The sequence below is a fragment of the Elephas maximus genome, chromosome 1 (genome assembly GCF_024166365.1).
Source record: "Elephas maximus indicus isolate mEleMax1 chromosome 1, mEleMax1 primary haplotype, whole genome shotgun sequence".
In the NCBI taxonomy this organism is placed as follows: domain Eukaryota; kingdom Metazoa; phylum Chordata; class Mammalia; order Proboscidea; family Elephantidae; genus Elephas; species Elephas maximus.
In genome coordinates, this window is record NC_064819.1 from 11,938,222 (window position 1) to 11,956,697 (window position 18,476).

At 40.8% G+C, this 18,476-nt stretch overlaps 1 protein-coding gene across 4 annotated transcripts in view; it reads left to right on the forward strand.

Moving 5' to 3' along the window:
• The window catches only part of STXBP5L (syntaxin binding protein 5L), a 379,510-nt gene extending 372,681 nt beyond the window's left edge, over window positions 1–6,829 (forward strand). For all 4 annotated transcript variants that reach the window (XM_049877576.1, XM_049877583.1, XM_049877594.1 and 1 more), the window contains 3 exons: window positions 1,413–1,524; window positions 3,433–3,653; window positions 4,259–6,829. In XM_049877576.1, the coding sequence (XP_049733533.1) occupies window positions 1,413–1,524; window positions 3,433–3,653; window positions 4,259–4,300 (375 nt within the window). In that variant the 3' untranslated portion in view covers window positions 4,301–6,829. The remainder of the gene's footprint in view (window positions 1–1,412; window positions 1,525–3,432; window positions 3,654–4,258) is intronic.
• The last annotated feature ends 11,647 nt before the right edge of the window (window positions 6,830–18,476 follow it).

The window sequence follows — 18,476 nt, forward strand, 5'->3', positions numbered from 1 at the left end:
GTGCTGTCAAGTCGATTCCGACGCATAGCGACCCTATAGGACATTGTAGAGCTGCTCCACAGGGTTTCCAAGGAGTGGCTGGTGGATCTGAACTGCCGACCTTTGGGTTAGCAGCCTAGCTCTGAGGCGTGAGGAAACCCTGGGGTTCAGGAAACTGCCTAGAAAGGGCAGAGGTGGCCAAGTGGGAAGAGTGGAGGGGCGGCGGTGCTGGAGAATTAGTCAAGAAGGACCTCGAGGCGCCTTGATGACCCTTAAGGAATCTGGCATTTATCCCAAGGGCAGAGGAAGTCACTGGAAAGTTTGAGTGGATTTGTTTGTTGAAACCAATCACCTGGCTGCAGTATGGCATCTGGTTTCTAAGGAAGCAAGACTGAAGGTAGGAAGAATAATTAGGAGGCTTTTTTTTTTTTTTTTTTTTTAAATTAAGGTAAAAAGTAACGGTAGTTTGAAATAGAGGAGCCAGCAGTGAGGGTGGAGAAAGGTTAGCCGATTCAGTCGCTATAAAGAAAGTGTGCTCATTCGGATTTGGGGGAGATGGAGAGGGAGGGAGGGAACGAAAAGAATCGATAGTTAGTCCTCCATTTCTGGCTTGGGGAACTAAACGGGTGGGGGGCATTTCCAAAGGTAAGGAATTCAGGAGGAGGAGCGCAGGTCTGGTGAAGGGAGCTGAGGGGAGAGGAAGTCAGGTCACACTGCAAGTTCATAGACAAGCTGATAGAGATCACACATCTCCTGATTCTTGGTAGAAGTTCTCTCTCCCATACCTTTTCCCATTCCAGTGGTTCTCATACCTTGGTCAGCTTTAGAAAGAGCTGGAAACCAAGATAAAAATACAGGTAACGAGAGCACACCTGTGTAACCAGAGCATACATGTGTAGATCTGATTTAGGGTGTGGGGGGATACAGCCATTCTCAGGCACACCAAATATTGAGAACAGTGGCTCCCCACCATGCAGTTTCTGCCTATATTGAATCATTTAAATTACCTTGGGCCATTTCATAATTTTGTACTTGATAGAATAGATCCAAGCTGCTTCTACATACCCTCAAGGGCTTTCTGTTTCATAAGTAGTGCCCGCTTGCTTTAGGGAAGGAAACCAGCTAGAAAGGAGACAATGCTACTGAAAAAGGATGAGAAGTCTAGATTGGTAATCACTGAACGTAGGTGGAAATTAATGCTAGAGCCAACGTATCAGCTTCCCATGTCTCCGAATTATAGAGGGGAGAATGTTAGTTATCCAAGAAGGGAGGTAAAAGGAGACGGTGAAGAACAGCCAGAGGCAGGACTGGGAGCAGAGATCACCGGGGCAGTACATGCAAAGCTGACTGTCCTCTGAAGTGCTCTGACGTGCTACAGTGTTACCTTTTCATTTATTTATTTTTCATTGTGTTTCACTTTAAATTTGGTACAGGACATGCTAGGAGATTTGTTCACTCCCATAGAGACACCAGAAGCTCAAAACAGAGGCTTTCTCAAGGGACTGTTTGGTGGAAGTGGACAGACATTTGACAGAGAAGAACTCTGTGAGTAAACTCCTGGTTATAAAAAAGTATCACAAAATAGAAGACCTGTTGTGCTCTCTCTCTCTCTCTGTGTAACAGTGTGACACGTGATCTCAGATTCTACACTAGGTTCTTACTGCTTTTACCTTAAACTTTGATTATCTGTCTTCCTTTACACCACGAAAATCATTCCTGCTTACCAAATGTGAATAAAATTGGTTGCTTCGTATTAGGAAATAGTTAACAAAAAAGGGACATGTAACTCATACAGACAGTGAGCAAGCTGATAAATGTGTCACATGCAGGTAGATCGGACCTTCAGGGAAGGGCGATAATGTTCAGTTATTAAAGCCTAAAAAAAGTTTGAATCTGCTTGCCTTTAACCATTGCTAGAAGACGGATTCTTTATTCAGAATACAAGGCTTATCAACGCTACAAAATAAATTACTCTAAAGTTCTACCAGTGAGACGCTGGTTAACAATAATGAAAAAGCAGTAGTGAGATACTAGGTAACGTTTTCAGAGAGAAGAGAAGAATGTATTTTCCTGGATCTTCCACCACCACTCGGTCCTGAAGATCACAGCTCCTTTTCTCTTGAACTTTTAACTATGTGAAAGATCTAGGTGCCTCCATACCGTGGAGTATTATTTGGCCATACAAAGAAAAGACGTCTGATACAAACTGCGACATGGCTGAACCTTAAAAACCTTATGCTAAGTGAAAGAATCCAGGCACAGAGAGCCATATAGTATATGATCCCACTTATATGAAATATCTAGAATAGCAAACCCATAGAGATGGGCAGTAGATTAGTGGTTGTCAGGAGCTGGAGGAAATAGGGAATGACTGCTAATAGATACGGGGTTTCTTCCTGGGGTGATGAAAATGTTCTAAAATTAGATAGTGGCGATGGTTGTACTACTCTGAATTCAGTAAAAACCACTAAAAGGTATACTTTAAAAGGGTGAATTGTATGGTATGTGAATTATATCTCAATAAAACTATTACGGGAAAAAATCTAGGTTCCATCCCTAATGTTACGTCCTTGGGAACGCTCACTTAATTTCTGCCAAGTCAACTTTTTTACAATAATTTTTTTTACTTCATTAAAATTAAATGAGACTGAGCTTTATAAGTGGAGAAGTTTTTAATCTTGTATAAAATACACAATTTTAACACATGCATATGTGGCATATACATCTTGCATATACCCCATTCTTCAATATTTACATACACAGAGAGAGAGAAGAAATTTTTTTAAAAAGAAAAAAAAAATTGAAAAAACTGAAGCCTACGAAGACCAAATATTAAGATGAACAGAGAAAGGTTGGAACAAAGATCTGGGAAGAAACTTAAGCAAAAGATCAGGACGTAGGTTAGAATAGACACTAACACAGGTTACATACGAGGCCGCGTGGGAGTCCCGATGGCACAAATGGCTAAGTACTCACCGGTTAACCAAAAAGTTGATGGTCAAACTCACCCAGAGGCCTCTCGGAATAAAGTCCTGGTGATTTGCTTCTGAAAGTTCACAGCCTTGAAAACCCTATGGAGCACAGTTCTACCCTGCGACACAGGGGGTCACCAGGAGTAAGGATAGACTTGAAGGCTACGAGTCTGGTTTGGTTTTTGGTTTGGATGAGGTCATATATAATGTGCAATTACACCATACTATATGTAACCCATAAAAAACCCCAAAAAGTCCTATCAGGTATGGGTAACAATGTCTCTCACAGTCTCTTTCTTAGGCATTTTTCTTGGGTTAAGTGCTAACAACTCTAAACACATATATGCTGGGACCAAATATGTCTCTCTTTTAATGAGAATTATGACAGAAGAATTTAATATACTTTGTTTTGGTGACGTACTTGAATGATTGTGGGAATTTCTGACAAAATATTTTAAATTGCTGTGGCTCGAATTCTCAGTTGGGGAAGCTTCCGCCGGAAGAGCATCCCGGAGCCTTGCGCAGCACATCCCTGGACCAGGTGGGATAGAAGGGGTGAAAGGCGCCGCTGGGGGGGTGCTGGGAGAGCTGACCCGTGCACGGATCGCGCTGGATGAGAGGGGACAGAGGCTCGGGGAGCTGGAGGAGAAAACCGCCGGCATGATGACCAGCGCAGAAGCGTTTTCCAAACATGCACATGAGGTAAGTTACCTAAGTGAATACAGGCGCCTCCATATGATAGTAACTTTACTTAAACATTTATATTACATTTTTAAGTACTGTAATATATTGAGGGAGCCCTGGTGGTGCAGTGGTTAGGAGCTAGGACTGCTAACCAAAAGTTCTGCAGTTTGAATCTACCAGCCGCTCCTTGGAAACCCTACGGGGCAGTTCTGTTCTGTCTTATAGGGTCGCTGTGATGATACTTCTTTATCTTAGGGGATAATTTAAATGAAAATTATCTAGTGATTCTGATACATTAAATCTGTATTGTGCATCAGCTGCTTAAGAGATATGTAAGGTAGCCTATGTGATCGTCCCAAGAAGGTGTGAAGGCCAGTGTGGGCTGGGATCCACACACTCCATTTTGTCTCAGTCATTAAAAGTCATTTTGTTTCAGTCTTTACAGCTTGGCTGTTTTTTTCTCTTTCTCATAGGCACTTTATTCCAGAGAATAATGGAAGCCATACAATTTTATAAGTTTTGAAATTTAGCTGGATACACATGATCAGCTCAGTATGGATTTGCTTTAACAGGCTTAAAGATTATTTAAACACCTTATGATGACGTTTTCTTTTTCTTTGCAGTTAATGCTCAAATATAAGGATAAGAAATGGTACCAATTCTAAACTTCTAAAGAAGCTGCGACTGCTTTGAGAAACCATTATTCAGGGAAACCAGATTTAGTCCCAGCATCACCATTCAACTGCTAGAAGCCAGTTTCTTCTACAAAACGTTTCATCACAGTCCATCTGAAGTTATCATGAGGGAGACGTATCAGAGACACGGTACAACCCAAAGGCTGGAACCCTGGTTAAAATCCCGAGATACGGCGGAGTTTGCCGTTTCCCACGTGAATGGAGCCGTCGTCTTGGCATGCTGGTTGCTAAGGATTTACATTTAGGAACTATGGGGAGTCCCAGTTTGAAAAAAAATCCTGTACAAACAAAAGCATTAACGCACTTAATGAAAAAAAAATCTTTGCATGATAAATTAACATCTTAAGAGGAAAAGAAAAAAAGCATGTTGCGACAGAAGAAAAAAAGATTTATGGCAAACTGTTTTTACAAATTGGGGTAAACCTACAATTTAAAAATATGCATTAGAAGATATCAGTGCATTTCAAGTATATTTGCCATTCCCAACTGAAAAAGAAAACAGAACAAAGCCCAGAGTTTTCCTCTCATCCATAACTTTCCTTGTACAGAAGACTAAGGCGTTACTGATCTTATGACAGGAGTCTAGTTCAGGTTTTTCTCTCTCCAGAATATTTTACATCAGTCACGGTCCTCAGTCATAACCAAGTATTGCCAGTATACTAAATCATTCCCAACACAATTATTTTCATTTTTATCACCTTCAAAATGGATTGCTATTTTAAGTCACAAACCATGCAGGTTTGGGTCACCTCAAAGCATTTTTTCAGCCTGACTTGTGCTCTGCAGGGGAATCGACCAGAGGCTTGGGGAAACTAGATGATAGAAACAATGCAGTTTGTTTTGAGAAGTGATTTCACAAAAAGTGAAATCTCACACACCCTAGTTTCAGTTTCAAAAGTGATATGTTCTTAAAACTCCATTTGTATCCTTGTCTGCCAGTTACACAGTATATTACTGTTCGGAACCGGTGGAGCCTTCAATCCGAAGGTGCTTCTGGCAGCCTGACACTCACAGACCGAGCTGGCCATGCTTTTTAGAGGGATTCAGTAAAACCTCGGTTAATGTTTTGGGAAGGGAATTCTGACTCATTACATTTCTGATTAACAAGGGCTTTCATTAGAAAATACTTTTCAGTTCAATACTTGGTATTGAAAACCTTTATAAAATGTCGTGCTGTGTTTAGCTGTCATGGCCTCAGTCATCATTATGGACAACAGAAATACATGGGAATTTTAATGGCACAAAATCAATTATTTTACCACTCGTTAGGCTAAATAATAAAAGCCATGGGATTATGTCAACAGATGCCAAATACCTATTCCTTATTAAAAACTCTTTAAAATGGAATAAGAGAATATGTATGTAACATGATAAAAATATCTATCATAACTCAACAGGGAAAAGGCAAAACAAACAACAGGGAAGCACTAAAGGTAAAACAAAGTGAAGACACCTGCTGTGGTTAACATGATTGTGGAAGTCAAGTCACAGGAGTGAATGTAGGCAAGACCCAGCCTGCAGTATTCTCTTCCTTCAAAATGAGTCTTAGGTTTTTTTAAATTAAGGGCTTTTGCTTCGTGAATTTTGGTTAATCGAGGTATTACTGGATTTACATTTACGTTTCTTAAGAATTCACCATTTTTCTGAAATCCAGATTATCTTAATAGCCAAAAATAGTATTTGTTTGTTTCTTTAGTGAATTTTTTGAAATGGTGCACCCTTTACAATGTTCTTTGTAATTTTGAGAAGAGTAAAGATGATTGAAGGAGCCAGAAAGTGTATGCCAGGATAGCATTTCCCAGAGTCCTTGAATTCTGATTTCTTAAAAGAGCCTCTCCAGGAACCTCCCCAGGCTCCTGTGAACAGCTTTAGGGTAAGAGCCTGACTTGGGAATACAGACATGACGCATAAAATTGTATGGTAAAAATAGTAAGGAAACTTGAAACCAAGATTTAGAAAACATTGGCAGCTGAATTGCACTGTCTGTACCAAAGGACCCGGTTTTCCAACTTTTCTGAACAAATATGTTATCATTTGTATATTTAAAAAAACTAAAAGAGTGAAATATTAGTTGATTTTAAGAATAATAAAATTCCATCTGAAGTGGCATCAAATTCGATGAATATCTGTAAAGCCCCCGTGTAAGAGTTGATTTAACTTGTTTGACATCAGGGTTTCTCAACAGCAGCATTATTGACAGAAAACTCTTTGTTGTGAGGACTGTCCTGTGCACTGTAGGATGTTTAGCAACATCCTTGGCCTCTGTCCACTAAAAATGCCAGCAGTACCCCCGAGTAGTGACAATCAAAAATGTCCCAGTATTGCCAAATTTGTGCCGTTGAAAGACACTGTTCTGCATCTCTTAGGAGACAGATTAAGTGTGAATATGTCATATATGCCTTGTATAAAAGCACACATCAGACATACACAGTGTCTTATCAAGATAAATAGTTACACCCAAAAATTACATGTGTGGTTCATATGCAATAAAATATAATTTTGGAGAAAGCCTATATGAATCAGTGAAAAATAACAATGACAGAATATTTTAAAGCATACAGAGAAAATACCAAAAAGGACAATATAGTATTTCACAGTAGAAATGCTTAAAGTTCTGGCTTCAATGAATAGCTCAAGTGTTTAAAATTAGCACATCAATTGAAAGTAAAAAGGTGCTTCTGACATGCTTGAAAAGAATAGGTCATTTTTAAGTAGTTTAAATATGTATCTCAAAATTGTTTTTATAAACCCTCTTTCTTAACGTAAGGGTAACTTCATCCCATAAACTCCTGATTAATGGAATCCAAATTAATGAGGTTTTACTGTATCAAAATTATTTTTATAATTCAAAGAGATAGCAATAACAAGAATCTAATGTGGATGTGCTTTTTCTCTTTGAACATCTCCATTCTGTTTCACTACTTAGCATATACACACAAACAACACATGCAGCCCATCACCGTCATCATCACCACCACCACCATCATCATCATCTTTGGAAAATGAAGTACTGTTAATCCATGTAATTCTTCCCATCTTTGTTCTTCACGTCTACTAGCTAAATGTCTTCCCCCTATCTTGAAATACAAGAAAAATACTCCTAGTAACCTGGACAGTGAGAGAGAAAATGACTCTGAGGCTTAGTTTTCATCAACATTACTTTGAATCTCCTAAGGTGTCATGAGAAGATAAGGCCTGCAAACCACAGTGTCAATCAAACCAAAAACCTGTTGCCGTCGAGTCAATTCAGATTCAAAGCAACCCTGTAGGACTGAGTAGAACTGTCCCACAGGGTTTCCAAGGAGCACCTGGTGGATTTGAACTGCCGACCTTTTAGTTAGCAGCCAAGTTAGCACCTATGCCACCAGGGCTCCACAGTGTCAACAAGTGGACCTTATCTCCGTATGACTTCCTCAAGAAATAAGCTTAGTGTCCCAATAGAATATGGACCTTTTTGTTCCATTCATCAATGAGAAGCTAGAAATACTTGCAGTCCTGGTTCTAATCACGTGAGCAATAATCCCTACCATGAGACCATCCATTAATCTTGAGGAAGGGGATGACTGATTTATCGTTTACTTTAATCCCCCACAAAAGCAGTGATACTGACTTTTTACTTCACACAGTTCATTGAGCCTAGAACTTACTGCCCCGATCACCACCAGGGCCATTGTCTGACTGCAACTTGATAAGGTTGGTGACAGAACTGAGATGTTTTCCAGTAATTCAGTCATCAGGACAATTTTTCAAATCTCTTATATAGTCTTTGAGTGATTCTCAAGTTAATAAATCAAAATCCAGGTCTCCATCTCTCAAATTTTTAAAGGGATTTTGAGAAAAGTCTACTGTTGGAGTCCTTTTTTATGTGACCCATATGTCCAGTTTTAAAGATACCAGCTGTTCTCTACTTGAAGGAATCACCATGGCTTTAAGAGAGAGAAAAAAAAAATAAGATTAAGCTTAAGGGGAGTTGAAGATTAAGATAGGTTCCTTGAGATACTTGGTTATAATTTGGGCAGAAGGGAAAAATAAAGCAGGTCTGGAAAAGTAAGCTAGAAACTTGGCTTAGGATCACTGGGAGAACCCAGGAATATATCTGTGATTACAGCCTGCCCTCGTGGGAACAAAGAACACGATCAGAGAGGGCGCGTTGGATCAGAGAGGGCAATGCCAAATAGAGTTGAGGCATTTATATCAGGTCTTGCTCTTTGTGTCAGGAGACACGTGGTAGCCTTCACAGCTTCTTCACTTCTGTGTTCTGTAGCCCAGCCACATTTTGGGTTAGGTACTATTACATACACACACTGCCTCAGGTCCAGAAATGCTTGCCAGTAAGTCAGGTACTTGAGTTGAGCATTATCTCCAGTATATACCATTCCAGGGAGTATGGGTGTTGGCATAGCAAGTTTAGTGTGTATATTTGCAGAGAACACAGCTCTGAAAGGATGAGATGCAAAAGGTAAGGTCTGACTTGGGAAAGGCAAAGTAAGTGTCAGTTTGGTACATGAGGGTTAGGGTGGAGAGGGACTTGGGAGGCAGACAGAGTGAAGTGGAAGAGGCATTGATAAGGAACTAGAAGCACGGGTGGTTGCCTTTATTTGTATTTTTATCTAGAGGAGTGATTCTCAACCTTGGCCATACTGACCTGAGGAGTTTTAAAATTCCCAATTATATCAAAATCCCTTGTGGTAAAAACAAGACGTCAGTATTTTTTTAAGTCCCCACTGTGGTTCCAGTCCAGCCCAGGTTGATAACCACTGCTTTATGGCCAACTAAAAAAGCCTCTTTTGTCTACGTTGGCTGGTGCCCCAGCCCCACTTCTCGGGGGTCAGGAAGGCAAGATGTAGGAGACAGAGTCTTGGCTGGTTTGATAGTCACTCTGTGTCTCACATAGGGCAAAAGTGTGTGCAAGTTTCTGACCAGGCAGTGATACATTAACTCAATAACTCTGTCTTTGCAGTCTTCTCCTAGGTCACTAGCCCATTAATTATTCCAATTCAAACGTCAAGGTTCTTGATTGGGTTATATATGTGATATCCCAAGATACCAGAAATATCTCAATAAATTCAGCAACATGTAAAGCTAAGTGGGATTCTCAATAGTGGGACAGTTGTAATTCTCAAAACAACCATTTACTAAATCGGGTCCAAATGTATTATTCATTCTTCTTCGGGAGGAGACATGGGTACCAGCTACCTGTTCTGATACAGGTGTATCTTATTGGACTTGTTCTTAGCAAGAAGGGAGAGCAACTCTTCATTTTTGATTGTTGTCTTAGCTCCCAAGGCCACTTGGATTTACTTTTTTAGTTACTGGACATGTGTTTAAAGGGAAAAGAATGCCTGTAACTCACTGTCTAACCTTGAGTGTCCTAAAAGAGTGCTTACACCACCGAAAGGGGAGAGTCTATCAAAGGCTATAATACACAATGAGAAAACAATTCAAAGAGCTGTCTCCTCTCCTACTGCTTCCCTTCTGGTAATGGCCCACCTTTCTCACCTACAAAGCCAGAATATAAACTAGTTTGTGGTTTTAGACAATTGTACACAGGATCAAAATCTCTAATAACTTATAATTTTTAGTACTTAACTATGTGATGTTTTATTCTAGGAAATAAGAAACAGATGACATCATTGATGTACCTTTCTTTCATCTTCAGAATTTTTGCATCTTTTCAGAAAATGACAAATTACTATTTTTCTGTTGCACTCAGCAATTGTGACTATACTTAACAAAATTCTTGTAGTCTGTAGAAATATCAATAAAATTGTATATGTTTGTACATAGATGCTCTCTTATGTCATGATGTCATGCACTACTGAGGATTTTTGTCAAGATTAAATGTGGACAGAGGCAAGACCCTCGGCAGCACTGAGAAGCATGATTTTTCAAAGTGTGATTATTTTTAAAAGGTGGGGGTGGGTTGGGGGAGCAATGTACAGCATATTTATTTGAACTAAAAAAAAAAAAAATCCTAAAAACATTTCCCAAAACTCATAGATTTTACTGTGGAGTGCCATTGAGTCAATTCTGACTCAAAGTGACCCTATAGGACAGAGTAGAACTGCCCCATGGGGTTTCCCAAGTCTTTCCTCCCACGGAGTTGCTGGTGGGTTCGAACCATCGACCTTTCTGTTAGCAGCAGAGCTCTTGCCATTGCACCACCAGAGCTCCTTTAGATTTTACTAGACTGTGTTAATCTAAAAGGCCAGAAATATTGAGCCATTCAAAATTTCCATCAAATTGGGGGTCTGGACAATTTCTTATTAAAAAACTTTGAAGACAACTTTTAAGGATGTTGATTGATTTTCACCTTTGGTGAAAAACAAAAATACATTCGGTGAGAGTTTTGCATAAGAAGTTGAGGTTAAATAAGATGTCCCTACAAATTGAACATACAGATTTCACTTCCTCAGATCTTCTCAGGTCGTCTTAACTCTCCGTCCAGGCAGGACTATGCTGTGACGGACTTACACCACCACTTAGTGGTTATGATGAACATTCACTAACCCAAAACCCAAACCCACCGCCGTCCGTGGAGAGTCGATTCCAACTCCTCGCAGCCCTAGGACAGAGTAGACCTGGCCCCATAGGGCTTCCAAGGCTGTAATCTTTACGGCGGAGCCGTGGTGGCACAGTGGTTAAGATCTATGACTGTGAACCAAAAGGTTGGCCGTTGGAAACCCTAGTGGGCAGTTCTGCTCTGTCCTAGAGTGTCACTATGAGCCAGAATTGGCTCTATGACAACTGGAATCTTGATGGAAGCAGACTGCCACATCTTTCTCCTGCTCAGTGACTGGTGGATTTGAACTGCCAGCCTTTGGGTTAGCAGCTGAACACTTAACTACTGCACCACCGGGGCTCTTTCACTAACCCAACATCTCCAAGAATCTTCCAGAAAGAATGTGCACTCCAGCTCCTCTGGCTTTTCGTCAGCATAGTTAACTTCTCTCCGCTTTCTTTATGTTTACCTGCTTTATGGCCTTCACCAGCTAACCTTATTCTTCCAAATCCTGGGTAATTATCTCAGGAAAAATCTACCCCCCACTACCACAATTTCCCTCCTAGTTTTGGTTCCATATTAAAAAACAAAAAACCAACCAACCCTAGGCAACAAAATGTTTTTCAATTAAAAGAACAAATATAAAGACCAAAAACCCAAACCCACTGCTGCCGAGTCAATTCAGACTCATAGAGACCCCATAGGGCTTCCAAGGCTGTAATCTCCACAGAACAGACTTCCACATCTTTCTCCCACAGAGCCACTGGTGGTTTAGAACCGCTGACCTTTCAGTTAACAGTCAAGCGCTTTAACCACTGCGCCACCAGGGCCTCTTAAATATAAAGACCAAAACCAAAAACCAAACCCGTTGCTGTTGAGTCAACCAGACCCTTTAAATTCCATATGCCGGTTTCTTCCCTTCAGAATTTCCTCCCTCCGCCTCCCTCCTTTCTTCTCTTCCTTCTTTCCAATCTGTCTAAAAGTCACTGGCAAGCCTGAGCAGGGTGGTAATGGCAGCTCCATACAAAGACTGTCTTGGAGCCAGTGAGAGGGCCAGGCCATAGGTGGATGGAGTTGGAGTGGGGTGCCGAGGCAGCCTCTTGGTGGTAGGTGATGGTGGGCTAATTAAGGTAGGCATTGGAGCAGGGCAAGAAATGGAAGTGGGATGGAGGAACAGGATATTTATATAGTCTCAAAGTATCTTTGCAAAAACTACTTATTAATAATAAAGAAGAAACACAATTTTACACTAGAGGAACCTGGCAGACACCATCTTGATCAAGTGATTAACACACCACCAGGAACAGGACAAATTAATGTTACGTGCCACCTGACAGGATGTAATGATAACACAAAAATTTCTTCTGTGATATTCCTGCCAAAAATGCTTAATCTGGGTTTAACATGTGGAAAAATATTGGACAGTTTGGACAAAGTCAAATTGAGCGACGTTCTATGAAATGACGGCCCAGTATTCAAAATTTTCAAGGTCTTGAAAACCAAGAAAGATGGGTGTTCCAGACTTAATGAGACTAGAGAGAAGTGCTGCTGGGTTCAAGATATGATCTGGGATTCAAGTCTTTTGCTATAAAGGACATGATTGGAGCAATTAGCAAAATTTGAGTGTGGCTTCCCACTTGAGTGGGATTCTTTGTACTATTGTTGAAACTTTTAAAAAATGTATTTATTTTGTTGTTGTTGAGAATATACACAGCAAAACATACACCGATTCAACAGTTTCTACATGTACCATTTAGTGACATTGATTACATTCTTTGAGCTGTGCAGCCATTCTCACCTCTTCTGAATTGTTCCTCCCTCATTAACATAAACTTACTGCCCCATAAGTTTCCTGTCGAATCTTTCAAGTTGCTGTTGTCTATTTGATCCCATACTAATAGATCTTGAAAGAGCACAATGCTCAAAGTAGACATTCTTAACTAGTTAAGCTATCATTTGATTTTAAGAAGACTTCAGGGTATATTTTGGTTTAAAGTTTAAAGGTTACCTCAGGACAATAGTTTCAAGGGGTCATCCAGCTTCCACAGTTCGAGAAGGTCTGGAATCCATGAGAATTTGAAATTCTGCTCTGCATTTCTCCCTCTTTTGATCAGGATTCCTCTGTAGAATCTTTGATCAAAATGTTCAGTAGTGGTAGCTGGGCACCATCGATTTCTTCTGGTCTCATGGCAAAGGATTGTTGAAACTTTTAAGTTTGAAATTGTTTCAAAATAAAATTATAAAACCATAAAATAAAATACTGTTTCAATTTTGTTGCATTACTTACATTTCAATGGCATTGTCTTCTATCTAACATAGTAAATGGTCAGCTACTTTATGTTTTTGTGAGCTGGTTTTTGAATCTAACCATTATTTAAAACATTTACTTTTTACAAATTTGTTTTAATTACACAATACAGGAATGCATATTTGTAATCAAACCAAATAATAAAACATTTAGACAAAATAAAGTGAAATTTTCCCTTGGTCACCTCCTACCCTTATCTACAGTCAGTTATTAGTTTGATGTGTTTCCTTCTAAACATTATTCTTGCTGCAACTTGCATAGTCATTCACTGTCTTAGAGATCTTTGTCAGTACTTGTAATTCTTTTTAATTCATTTATACAATTCCATGCGTCAATAAAGATAATCTGTTTAAACCATTCTCCTAGTGGTAAGCATTCAAATACTTTCCAATCTCTTGATGGTACAAACAAGACTGCAGTGAACTTTGTTGCATGTGCCTTTTGGGTATATACGTACCAGTGTTTCTCTAGGAAAGATATTAAGTGGAAATGCTGAGCCAAAGCTTTTAAAAAGATGCTATTTAAATAGTCATTCATCTATGAGCCCAAGAGACAGAGAGGGCCACATGAACCAGAGACTTACATCATCCTGAGATCAGAAGAACTAGATGGTGCCCAGCCACAACCGATGACTGCCCTGACAGGGAGCACAACAGAGAACCCCTGAGGGAGCAGGAGATCAGTGGGATGCAGACCCCAAATTCTCATAATAAGACCAGACTTAATGGTCTGACTGAGACTAGAGGAATCCTGGTGGTCATGGTCCCCAAACCTTCTGTTGGCCCAGGACAGGAACCATCCCCGAAGACAACTCATCAGACGTGGAAGGGACAGGACAGTGGGTAGGAGAGAGATGCTGATGAAGAGTGAGCTACTTGTATCAGGTGGACACTTGAGACTGTGTTGGTATCTCCTGTCTGGAGGGGAGATGGGAGGGTAGAGAGGGTTAGAAACTGGCAAAATTGTCATGAAAGGAGAGACTGGAAGGAGAAAGCGGGCTGACTCATTAGGGGGAAAGTAAGTGGGAGGATGTAGTAATGTGTATATAAGCTTATATGTGACAGACTTGATTTTTGTAAACGTTCACTTAAAGCTCAATAAAAATTATTAAAAAAAAAAAGTCATTCAAACCTTTCAAATAGATGCTATTTCAACAGCCAATTAAACTGACTATTCTTCCATCAGAGCCCTGGTGGCGTAGCGGTTAAGAGTTTGGCTGCTAATCAAAAGGTCAGCAGTTCTAATCCACCAGTCACTCCCTGGAAACCCTATGGGGCAGTTTGGGTTGCTAGGAGTTGGAGTCAACTCAATGGCAATGGGTTTTATGGGTTTATTCTTCCATCAGCGTAGAATTACTGTTTCCCTAACCCTTGCCTGTTCTCAATATTTATTTTTTACTTTTCACAATCTGAAAGGTGAAAATGACATCTTATTATTTTAATTGGAATTTCCCCAATTACTAGTGAAATTGAACATCCCCTTCTACATGTTAAATCAGACACATTTCCTCTTCTGTGACTCGTTTATAACTTTTGGCTGTTTTTCTGAAGAGCTGTTATGTGGCACCTTGTAGAAGCAGGCTGGGTCTCCACCTAACACTTGCTTCGGATGTGGAGACTGATGACACCACACGCACACTAAGAGGCTATGAAAAGGTTTATTACTCATATAATGAGGCTTTCTGCAGAGAGCAGGGTGGGTCCCAAGATGGTCTAAAAATGCCCTGAGAGAGAAGGGAAAGAGACTGGCTTGGAATTTTTATTGTGGTTAGGGGGTAGAGCTGGGGGTGAAAGTTCTCTCATGTGGGAAGGGGCTTGCATGGTTTGAACCTCCTGCCAATGTCAAAGCAAGGGGCACCAGGCTTTCTTATCAGCATCTCCAGATCCGAGGCAGAAGAGGACGGGGTTTGGCTTTAAAGTTGTCAGCAGTCAAACATCAAAAAATGGAGTCTGAATCTTTATTACAGGTTATTTGTCTAAGAGCTAGGGCTGCTAACCAAAAGGTCAGCAGTTCAAATCCACCAGCTGCTCCTTGGAAACCCTATGGGGCAGGTCAACTCTGTCCTATAGGGTTGCTCTGAGTGAGAATCGACTCAGTCGCAATGGGTTTGGTTTTGGTTTCTGAAAATTAATTAGCTTGTTTATTTTCTATACTTACTTTTCCGTATTTTTGAATCCTCTTCCTAAAGGTCATTCAGATATTCTGTCCCTCTTCCTTCCTGAAAGATGGCTTCTGGGCACAGAGGAAAGCTTACATGACCTCAGGGCATAGGGAGAGGAGTCTTGTACTGCCTTGGAGTTGTCTACCTTGAGAACCTTTCACTGATAGGTGCTGAAGTACAATTGGTGAGAGGTAGTTTGCTCTCTTGTTTTGGACAGAGCCCTGTGGTCCTCACTTGCTAACTCTCCTCACCTTGGCTGTGAATCCCTTTTGGATTCTCTATCTTACCCTGGCCCCTAGTTAGATTGTTCATCCTGCAGCTTCTGTAGCATGTCCAGTCCCCCCTCCCACCCCCAGCTGTTGCTTAGCCTCAGTGGCCCTACGGTAAACCCACTGGCTCTTAGCTACTTACTACATCTACATTTCCTACAGGGCTGGGGGAGCTTCTGGATACATACCTTCCATGCCACACGGTGTTAGGTGTCCTTGAGTCGGTTCCGACTCATTGTGACTGTGTGTACAACAGAATGAAATACTACCTGGTCCCACACCATCCTCACAATCGTTGCTTTGTTTGAGCTCACTGTTGCAGCCACTGGGTCAATCCATTTCATTGAGGGTCTTCCTCTTTTTCGATAACCCTCCTCTTTACTAAGCACGATATCATTCTCCAAGGACTGGTCTATCCTGATAACATGTCCAAAGTACGTGAGATGAAGTCTCGCTATCCTCGCTTCTAAGGAACATTCTGGTTGTACTTCTTCCAAGACAGATTGGTTCATACTTCTGGCAGTCTATGGATATTCAGTATATTCAATAGTCTTCGCCAACACCATAATTCAAATGCATCAATTTTTCTTCAGTCTTTCTTATTCATTGTCCAGCTTTCACATGCCCATGAGGCAACTGAAAACACTATGGCTTGGGTCAGGTGCACCAAAGTCCTCAAAGTGACATCTTTGCTTTTTAACACTTTAAAGAGGTCTTTTGAAGCAGATTTACCCAATGCAATACATCATTTGATTTCTTGACTGCTGTTTCCATGGGCGTTGATTGTGGATCCAAGTAAAATGAAATCCTTGACAACTTAAATATTTTCTCTATCATGATGTTGGCTATTGGTCCAGTTGTGAGGATTTTTGTTTTATGTTGAGGTGTAATCCAAACTGAAGGCTGTAGTCTTTGACCTTCATCAGCAAGTGCTTCCATGCCACATAGGAGCTGAAAGTGACTCAGGAGAATAACCTAGGTCCACTCTCCACTTAACCTCTATTTTCATTCTTCTGCTGCATTCTTCCCAGAGTTCCAGATAGAGAAAAGGACTACTTTGCCTTCCTTCTCAAACTAATATTCACCATCACGTTTCTGGTTCCCTGTTGTAAATATTTTAGTTGTGTTTTATCCTTGAGAGTTCACTGCCTAGGTTGTTATCTGGCTGATGGTGTCTTGTGTCCTAGATTCAGGTTGTTGTCTGATGTCGTTGGTTCTCTAACCAAAGGACCCCCTTTAATAATTATTGTAAGTTTGTTTTGGTGTTTATGTATTCCCTTAATTTCTGTTTATCTGGAAATGTCCTAATTTCACTATCATATTTGAACGAGAGCTTTGCAGGATATATTATTCTTGGTTGGTAATATTTTTCTTTCAAGGTTTTATATATGTTATCCCATTGCCTTCTTGCCTGCATGATTTCTGCCAAGTAACCAGAGCTTAGTCTTATTGTTTCCCCTTTGTATATGCTTTTTTTGTTTTTCTCTAGCTGCTCTCAGAATTCTTTGTCTTTGGTTTTAGTGAGTGTGATTATGATATGTCTTGGTGTTTTTCTTTTGGGGTCTATCCTATATGAGGTTCTTTGAGCTTCTTGGATGGTCAGCTTTTCATCTTTCATGATACTAATATGGGAAGTTTTCTGTCAGCAAATCTTCAAACATCCTGTGTTTGCTTGTTTTCCCCCCTGTTCTGGAACTCTGATCACAAGCAAATTTTTGCTTTTGATTGTATCGCACATCCTTCTCAGGGTTTGTTCATTGTTTTCTCTGATTTTTCCTTAAACAAAATGGTATCCAAGGATTTGTCTTCAATTTTGCTGATCCTGTCTTCCACTGTTTTAAATTTGCTCCTAAAACCTTCTATTGCACTGTCCATTTCTGACAGCCTGTTTATCTTTTGGATTTCTAATGGCTGTTTTTGTATGATTTCTAGTTGCTTGGCATTTTGTTCCTGTGGCTGCAACAATGGGCTCGGGCATAACAACGGTTGTGAGGATGGCGCAGGACGGGCAATGTTTTGTTCTGTTGTGCATAGGGTTGCTATGAGTCAGAACCGACACAAAAGCATCTAACATTATTTTCCTGAATTCTTTAACTGCTTTCTCTGTTTTCCTGGGTTTTGTACTTTTTTTCCCTTATTTTTCTCTGCATTTTCCTTCATCTCTTGGAAAGCCCTGAATATTAGAGTTTTTAATTCCCTATCAGGTAGTTCCAGTGCCTTTTCTTCTACTGGAAGGTCACCTGGTGTTTTACTTTGGTCATTTTCTGGAGCCATCCTGTCCTGTTTTTTTAATATGTTTTGATACTGTCTGCTGTCTTCGGGAAATTCAGGAATTACTTTCTTTGCTTATTGATTGTAGATTTGTCCTTTTTTGAAAAATTGTGTAATGTCTGGGCAGGCAGGCACGGCACGCTTTGCTGCTTGTTCATCTGTGGGTGCTTCTCACGACCTTGTCCAGGTGGGCAGGGCCAGTCGCCCCACTATGGTGCAACAGGGCAGGTCTAGTGGGGGGATGTATGGGGATGGGTCATTTGCAGACTGTACTTGGGCCCATGGGATGCAGTCAGGGGCAGCACAGGGCAGGGTCCAGTAGTCTGCACTGGTAATGCTTAGGGGCATGGCGCTTGGTGCACGGTGCATTTGGGCAGGAGGGATGGGAGAGAATGTGATGTGTGGAGATAAGTGGGTGAGAGAAAGGAGAGAAACAGAAGCAAAAAAAGAAAAATGGTGGCTCAGCCCGTCAAGAAGAGGTGTGGATCGTGCACAGGGCTAGGTGGGCAGGAGAAAGGAAAGGAAGGATGGGAGAGAGAGAGAAGAACCCGGAAAAATGAAGGAGCCAGTGGATGCAGCACAGGACCGTGGAGGCTGTGTGCTGGTGGCTCTAGCTGAGTGGTGTGGCTTGGCCT